The 9,024-nt window shown below is 39.5% G+C and overlaps 1 protein-coding gene across 1 annotated transcript; it reads right to left on the minus strand.

The window, feature by feature from the left end:
- Positions 1-851: 851 nt before the first annotated feature.
- On the minus strand, positions 852-8,696 carry LOC125043709 (GTP-binding protein REM 1-like). Its single transcript, XM_047639946.1, has 4 exons — positions 8,517-8,696; positions 8,017-8,194; positions 5,168-5,268; positions 852-2,372 (listed from the first exon to the last, which is right to left on the minus strand). Exons 1-4 carry the CDS (start codon positions 8,694-8,696, stop codon positions 2,184-2,186), a joined length of 648 nt encoding a protein of 215 aa, XP_047495902.1. The 3' UTR covers positions 852-2,183.
- Between the last annotated feature and the right edge of the window lie 328 nt (positions 8,697-9,024).

Here is a 9,024-nt window from a genome sequence, read left to right on the forward strand (position 1 = left end):
TAGCCACTCCCTTGGTGTCTATAAGGGCCTGTCCACACAGGCGGGCATGGTCGGTGGGTAACTGTAAAGGTGATGTCACGGGTGGGAAAAAAACATTGGGGAAACTACTACCCAAGTAGTGGGTCCGCCTGCGACGTCCTCTCTTCATGTCCACCCAAGTGCCCGCCAATTAGCGGGTGGCCCCCATTACCGCAATTGATGCTAAAGCCTTTTTCGGCGTTCGCTGGAGCTAGTGATCAATGAGTACCTGTAAAATGTAACTGAAGTGCAGACATTGTTATGGTTCATAAATAAGTTACAGATATCTTAATCCGAAGTCTAGGCTTCATCATTGCATTCGCATGGTTTGCGGTAATGGTGGTAACTATGCCGTCGATCATACAGGCTTAAGGTGTCAGAAGAACCAAAAGTTGGCCTTCGTCACTTGTATCAAAATATAACGGAATTTCATTCCATTACTTTGTAATGTGAAAATGTACAATGCAAGGGGTCACTATTAGATGCATCAGAAATACTTTTTTCATAGCCATAAGTATAGCATTATCTCTCTCTCACAGACTAGAAGAGAGCTTAATCACATTCTAAGCTGCAATACACCATTTTCAGTAATGTATTCACACATGTAGAACTACCTCCCTGACTTGAACTTCTATCACTCTAGAGATTAAATTAGAATGTGAAGTACAAAAGTACTAAACTAAATGTAGTAGAGTAAATAAAAATAGATTCAGAAAAGCAACTATTGGAATGGACACAAGCACCATTCATGACATTTGGAAAACCCTGATACCATGATATTGGTTCAGCCCGAGATAGACCAGTTCATGCACAAAGGTTAATGATTTTTCCCATACAAACATATCATTTATTGACATGTACAAAGTTAAGAAGTTAGTAGTTATTTTCTTACTCGACTCGCACTACCAGAACGAGCGTAGCAAAGAGAATAGATATACAATTTACCAATATATCATCACAGATCTAATGTTATCTTCCACAGACACATACAAAAATAGATGAATATGAAAGTTAAGTAGAAAACACAAGAAGTGTTTTATTAAGCTGTTGCTTTTAAGTCACATAAAATTACATTACACCAACTTCTGTTCCTTTGCCTGGTACAGTTATTAAAAGTATCCGTTTACTGATTTTGTTAGAATTCATATAGCCATATTTTCAAATTGCAATGAAAAATTGTTTCATAGAACAATACTAACGGTTTTATCTGATCTCGGTGTTCCTGCCATGAAAAATTCTACTGACATTCGTTTCAGAAATCACTGTTACATTTTGAAAGCAACACACGTAGAGACCGCGGAATTTTCCCAGACAGATGCAAACATTAAGTAGAATATATTGCTGGGTTGCTAATACGTCATTTATGAAATATGACCAGGACAGTTACAGTATCGGCATCAGTCTTACAGCAGAATCAGTACAATATGTATATTCTCGATAACTGAAAATTCACTGGAGATGTACACGGAAATTGACTTCACACACACACACATATACATCCAATCGGGAACACAAAAGAGCTTCATTTTGTGATATATCAAAATTATCTCAGGCACGAAAGTCTTCAAGTCAAGTTATACAATGAGCGAGGAAGACAAACCACATTTTTTTTCACGTAAGATATAAAAAAAAGAATTAACGACATACACATCAAACACATCATCGTGTGGGAGAATTCGGGAAATGTTTTTGATACACGTACAAACACATATCTCCATCGATAGATTCTTTGAGTCACGTCTTGTTACAAAAATCGAACACGTACAGTCTTCCTTCCTTCCCGAATTTTCTAGATTCCAGCTTTTCCGAGCCTTTCTTAAGGAGAAATTCTGAATTCCCTCAAGACCTAATCATGGAATATAAAGAATATGGATATCTCAAGTTTTCAACTGAATATTAGATTTTACAAGATTCTCTTAGGGGTAAGATAAGAACAACAAAATGCATTTGACTGATATGAAAAGGCAGAATTCTAGATGAAATATATAAGTAATATAAGAAAAAAATATTCATCCCTTCGTATAAGCTTCAACAGCATTTTTCTCTTGTTTTCTTCCACACATATTTCAAGGACGCCGCTTTTCTTGTATCACTGGAACTGCCAAGTCGTTCAAAAAATAGGTAAATTAATTCATAAAATAAATGAATTCCACTTTACTCAGGCCTCACAACACGTGCAAATTCTCACACGACTTGGTTTTGCGGTCTTTGTTCAGGAGTTTATTCAGGATGCCCTTGACTCGAAAACTGTTTTTGTGGCGCGTCCTCTGCTGCGTGGCGGTGGGGGAGCCCTCGGGAGCCGACCCCGGAGCCTCCTGGTTCTCGCTGCTCAGGACCTGGTTCTTCAGACGGATCTGGAGGAGGCAACGGGGGTTAGGGGAGGAGACCGACTTTTCTCTCTCTCTCTCTCATTCCCATTCTCACTCAATTCTCATTCTCTCTCTTTCTCTCTCTTACTCATTTTCATTCTCTCTCTCTCTCTCTCTCTCTCTCTCTCTCTCTCTCTCTCTCTCTCTCTCTCTCTCTCTCTCTCTCTCTCTCTCTCTCTCTCTCTCTCTTCATCTTTCTCTCTCTCTCTCTCTCTCTCTCTCTCTCTCTCTCTCTCTCTCTCTCTCTCTCTCTCTCTCTCTCTCTCTCTCTCTCTCTCTCTCTCTCTATCTCTTCATCTTTCTCTCTCTCTCTCTCTCTCTCTCTCTCTCTCTCTCTCTCTCTCTCTCTCTCTCTCTCTCTCTCTCTCTCTCTCTCTCTCTCTTACTAATTTTCAAACTCTATCATCTTCATTATAAACACACATAACCACACACGTCCGCACATACTTGTTCGTTATTTATCAATATGCTCAATACTCAGACTCAGTGTTGCCGTTTTGTGGGTTTTTACCCACAAATCTGTGGGTAAGCAGGATAATTGTGGGTGCCTTTGTGGGTGAGGCGATTTTAAGTCTATTTGTGGGTAAAATTTATGGGTGTTCATTGTATGTGTGGGTAGTTTTAGGACTTTTATGCTGAATATATAAATCTACGATTACATTATTATTATTATTATTATTATTATTATTATTATTATTATTATTGTATCCTGCCGTACGCTCAGTCAAGATATGAAAAATAGGAAGCGTCCGGGACCCGTGCATGCAAGAGTGGTTTGTTATCACACGTATCAAGAGCTGTATAAGGTACTAGAAGGTTGTAGTAGTGTGCCCAAGAAAGTCCCGGGTTTGGCTACTACACGATGGTTGGTACGCTTGGAAGCAATCAATGTCATACTTGATGAATGGGATGCTTTGAAACTTCATTTTGAAATGGCTTCTTCAAAAGAACGTTGCCACATATCAAAAGAGCTTGCAAATGCTTACAAGGATCCTCAAACTAAGCTATATCTTTTGTTTCTCAGAAAGATCCTGAAGGAGGTTGTGAGAATGAATAAACTTTTCCAGGGCCAGAATGTTGATATTACGAAAATCACTGATGATCTACTGGATATGTACCGTAGCCTTATGCAAGTAGTAGTTGACTCTAATTACTTGTCAAAGTGTCCCAAAGAAAGCCTGCCAAATCTTAGCATTCAGAGCTACATCCTACCACATACAGTCATAAACTTTGGTCATGAGTTCAACTCATTTGCACAGTCATGTTCTCTGAGTAGTGAGCAGATCAGTTGTGTTAAAGAACGCTGCAAAAAAATCATGTTAGAACTCTTAACTGAAGTACAGAGGCGCCTTCCAGACAATGTTGACATTCTCCTGATGTTAAAGAACTTTCATCCCTCTAACGTTACTTCCCAGTGCAAACGGTCTATTGTGCCTGTTGCCTGCAGATATAAATCAACATTTGCAGATATGGATAGTTTGGAGAATGAATGGGAAAATGTCAGCTTTGTGCAGTGGCCCAAAGAATGCCTTAATGATACTGTTAGTTTCTGGGCTGAGGTAAATGAATACACAATGAGCTCAGGTGTAAAAAAGTTTCCAAATTTATCATCACTTGCACTCTCACTACTGTCCTTGCCTTACTCAAATGCGAGCACTGAGAGAGTCTTTTCACAAATGAACGTAGTTCATTCAAAATTAAGGAATAGGCTAAGTGTAAGATCAGTTGAAGCCATATTGCAAATTCGCTTTGGACTGAAACTGCAGTCACTGAACTGCTCAACTTTTGTACCTTCCAATGAAATTATTAGAAACTTTGGAGCTAAAGATAGTGCTGAAGAGGCTAATGATGATATAATTTCCATAGACACGGACTAAAACTAGTGAATGATCGCTCAAGCCAGTTGTAGCCTTATTAGTTCAAATTCTTCTTTCCGCTAAACTAACTACTTCTGGCTGCTGTTTCTGAAGGATTTTTTTTTTTTTTTTTTTTTTTTAACTACAATTTTGTTATAAAATGATGCAGAAATAATCGTGTAAATACATGTGCACATTTATTCTGTTGATTTTATTAACCACCATGAAAAATAGTTACTATAAAAATTACGAATATTTGTGGGTAGATTTGTGGGTATTTCATAAAAATTTGTGGGATTTTTGTGGGTAAAATGCAACTTTTTTATGGGTAGCATTCCAGACTAAAGTGGCAACACTGCTCAGACTTCGTAGAGTACACAACGCACACATTTCAGGGTACGAGCGCCTCCTGAAATATAGCCTGAATAAACTGGAATTCAAAAACGGCTTACGACAAAACCCAAACCAAAAAACAAAGCAAAACAAAAGCAAAATAAAAAAACAAAATAAAACCCGGCAGTAAAACCCAAAACCGCGCCAAAAATACAAAATCGGAAAATCCCTGAAAACACAAAATCATAAAATCAGAAAAAAAGTCCTACACACCCGATGGAATAAATAGATAAATAAAACCGCAAAGACAAATACATCCCCTCCAAAAAAAAATCCAAAAGCGCAAAACAAAATACGAAAAACCGCACACCTCACTCTCCCACAATACTATCTAAAACAAAAAATCTAAAAACTGAAAAGAAAAGAAAAGAAAAAAATAAAACCGCAAAACTCATTATACCCCCCCCCCCCAAAAAAAAAAAGAAGAGAAAAAATCCCTAAAACCGCACGCGTCGCCCTCCCACAAAACCGCTCAGCCCGAGGCCTCCCAAACCCGCAGGAACCCCGGGACAAAAGCCGCACGCCGCCGACCTGGGTCAGGATGCCGACGAGGAGCTCATCCACGTTGTGATCGATGCCGGCGCTCACTTCGATGAACTTGCACTCGTAGGTCATGGCCAGGGTGCGGCCCTCTGGGGATCAAAGGCTGCTTTAGTGCGGGTTATTATCATCATTATCATCTTTATCGTTATGATCATTATTATCCTTATTCTTATACTTATTCTCATTATTATTATTATTATTATCATTATTATTGTTATTATCATTTCTGCTATTATCATTATCATTATCACCATTAATGTCCTAATCACAATTACTATATTACAAAAACAGTCTGCCTCAAATTTTAATCTCTTTCTGGTGGCAAACAAGAATATCTTTCTGGTGCCAAACAAAGAATCTCTTTCTGGTGCCAAACAAAGAATCTCTTTCTGGTGCCAAACAAAGAATCTCTTTCTGGTGCCAAACAAGAATCTCGTTCTGGTGCCAAACAAAGAATCTCTTTCTGGTGCCAAACAAGGAATCTCTTTCTGGTGCCAAACAAGAATCTCTTTCTGGCGCCAAACAAGAATCTTTTTCTGGTCCCAAACAAGGAATCTCTTTCTGGTGCCAAACAAGAATCTTTATGGTGCCAAACAAGAATCGATCTCTGGTGCCAAACAAAGAATCTCTTTCTGGTGCCAAACAAAGAATCTCTTTCTGGTGCCAAACAAAGAATCTCTTTCTGGTGCCAAACAAGAATCTCTTTCTGGTGCCAAACAAAGAATCTCTTTCTGGTGCCAAACAAGAATCTCTTTCTGGTGCCAAACAAGGAATCTCTTTCTGGTGCCAAACAAAGGAATCTCTTTCTGGTGCCAAACAAGGAATCTCTTTCTGGTGCCAAACAAGGAATCTCTTTCTGGTGCCAAAAAAAGAATCTCTTTTCTGGTGCCCAAACAAGGAATATCTTTCTGGTGCCAAACAAGGAATCTCTTTCTGGTGCCAAACAAGGAATCTCTTTCTGGTGCCAAACAAGGAATCTCTTTCTGGTGCCAAACAAGAATCTCTTTCTGGTGCCAAACAAAGAATCCTTTTCTGGTGCCAAACAAGGAATCTCTTTCTGGTGCCAAACAAGAATCTTTATGGTGCCAAACAAGAATCTCTTTCTGGTGCCAAACAAGGAATCTCTTTCTGGTACCAAACAAGGAATCTCTTTCTGGTACCAAACAAAGAATCTCTTTCTGGTGCCAAACAAGAATCTCTTTCTGGTGCCAAACAAGAATCTATCTCTGGTAGCCAAACAAGAATCTCTTTCTGGTACCAAACAAAGAATATCTTTCTGGTGCCAAACAAGAATCTCTTTCTGGTGCCAAACAAGGAATCTCTTTCTGGTACCAAAAAAGGAATCTCTTTTCTGGTCCCAAACAAGGAATCTCTTTCTGGTGCCAAACAAGGAATCTCTTTCTGGTGCCAAACAAGGAATCTCTTTCTGGTACCAAACAAAGAATCTCTTTCTGGTGCCAAACAAGGAATCTCTTTCTGGTGCCAAACAAGGAATCTCTTTCTGTTGCCAAACAAGGAATCTCTTTCTGGTGCCAAACAAAGAATATCTTTCTGGTGTCAAACAAAGAATCTCTTTCTGGTGCCAAACAAGGAATCCCTTTCTGGTGTCAAACAAGGAATCTCTTTCTGGTACCAAACAAGGAATCTCTTTCTGGTACCAAACAAGGAATCTCTTTCTGGTACCAAACAAGGAATCTCTTTCTGGTACCAAACAAAGAATCTCTTTCTGGTACCAAACAAAGAATCTCTTTCTGGTGCCAGTCAAGGAATCTCTTTCTGGTACCAAACAAGGAATCTCTTTCTGGTACCAAACAAGGAATCTCTTTCTGGTACCAAACAAAGAATCTCTTTCTGGTGCCAAACAAGAATCTCTTTCTGGTACCAAACAAAGAATCTCTTTCTGGTGCCAAACAAGAATCTCTTTCTGGTGCCAAACAAAGAATCTCTTTCTGGTGCCAAACAAAGAATCTCTTTCTGGTGCCAAACAAAGAATCTCTTTCTGGTGCCAAACAAAGAATCTCTTTCTGGTGCCAAACAAGAATCTCTTTCTGGTGCCAAATAAGGAATCTCTTTCTGGTGCCAAACAAAGAATCTCTTTCTGGTGCCAAACAAGAATCTCTTTCTGGTGCCAAACAAGGAATCTCTTTCTGGTACCAAAAAAGGAATCTCTTTTCTGGTCCCAAACAAGGAATCTCTTTCTGGTGCCAAACAAGGAATCTCTTTCTGGTGCCAAACAAGGAATCTCTTTCTGGTACCAAACAAAGAATCTCTTTCTGGTGCCAAACAAGAATCTCTTTCTGGTGCCAAACAAGGAATCTCTTTCTGTTGCCAAACAAGGAATCTCTTTCTGGTGCCAAACAAGAATCTCTTTCTGGTGCCAATCAAGGAATCTCTTTCTGGTACCAAACAAGGAATCTCTTTCTGGTACCAAACAAAGAATCTCTTTCTGGTGCCAAACAAGAATCTCTTTCTGGTGCCAAACAAGGAATCTCTTTCTGGTACCAAACAAGGAATCTCTTTCTGGTACCAAACAAAGAATATCTCTCTGGTGTCAAACAAAGAATCTCTTTCTGGTGCCAAACAAGGAATCTCTTTCTGGTACCAAACAAAGAATATCTTTCTGGTGTCAAACAAAGAATCTCTTTCTGGTGCCAAACAAGGAATCCCTTTCTGGTGCCAAACAAGGAATCCCTTTCTGGTGCCAAACAAGGAATCTCTTTCTGGTGCCAAACAAGGAATCCCTTTCTGGTGCCAAACAAGGAATCCCTTTCTGGTGCCAAACAAGGAATCCGCCTCCCTGGCCCCCACAACCACCTGCTTATCGATCCCGGACTCACCCGACGTGGTGACGACCCGAGTGCGCTGAAGGTCGGTCTTGTTGGCCACGAGGATCACCGCTCTCTGAGTCACGTGACCCAACGACCACACACGACCCAGCACCGTCGACGCCGTCTTGAAGCTCTCGCGGTCGTTGATGGCGTACACGACCACCCAGCCATCCGCGTGGCCTTCTCGCTGCGGGGGGAAGGGGAGGGGTCAGAGGTGGGAGGGGCAAGAGGAGGGGGTTGAAGATTACAGGAGCGGGAGGGGGAGGGGGGGGGGGTGAGAGGAAGGATAGAAGGGGAAAGAAGAGGAGAAGGATTATTGTGACTTATTTTGTTGGAAATATAGAAATGGTTATGATAGTTTTACTGTCATCACTATAATCATGAATATCACTCTTACTTTTAGTATATCATTATGGTTATTTTTATGATAATTATCAATATTGTCACTATGATAATTATTAATATTATCAATATGATTATTATCAAAATCATTACTACTATGATATCACTATCCTGAATCTTCTACATTCCTTCTCGCCAATTCGGAGACTTGCATCCAACCTGGAATTTCTCCTCGGTGTGACTCCCGGACACAAAGTAATTCCGTGATTTTCCAATCTCCACTTCTCGAAATGTTCAATTCCCGAAGCTTTGCATTTTGATAGCTCTTTTTCATCGTTAAGCGTCATCGTTATAGTCATCACCTTTATCACAATGTCTGAGTTGCTGTTTATTACCAAATTGATTAAAGTTGTTGTTAGAATTAACGTAATCATTCTATTTAGCGTTATTTTTGTTATTGTTAATATTTCTTTATTATTTTTGTTGTTGTTATTGCATATCTATTGCCATCATTACTATTGCTGCTGTTTGTCATCAACTGCCTTTTTATTATTGCTATTTAACCAATATTGCTATCCTTAAAATCACTTTCATGATTACAATCACTGAATCTTATCATATAACCCGTGTAATAACAGTATTAACAATTTTATTAGAAGGAATTTGGACGACCAA

The sequence above is a fragment of the Penaeus chinensis genome, chromosome 34 (genome assembly GCF_019202785.1).
Source record: "Penaeus chinensis breed Huanghai No. 1 chromosome 34, ASM1920278v2, whole genome shotgun sequence".
Taxonomy (NCBI): domain Eukaryota; kingdom Metazoa; phylum Arthropoda; class Malacostraca; order Decapoda; family Penaeidae; genus Penaeus; species Penaeus chinensis.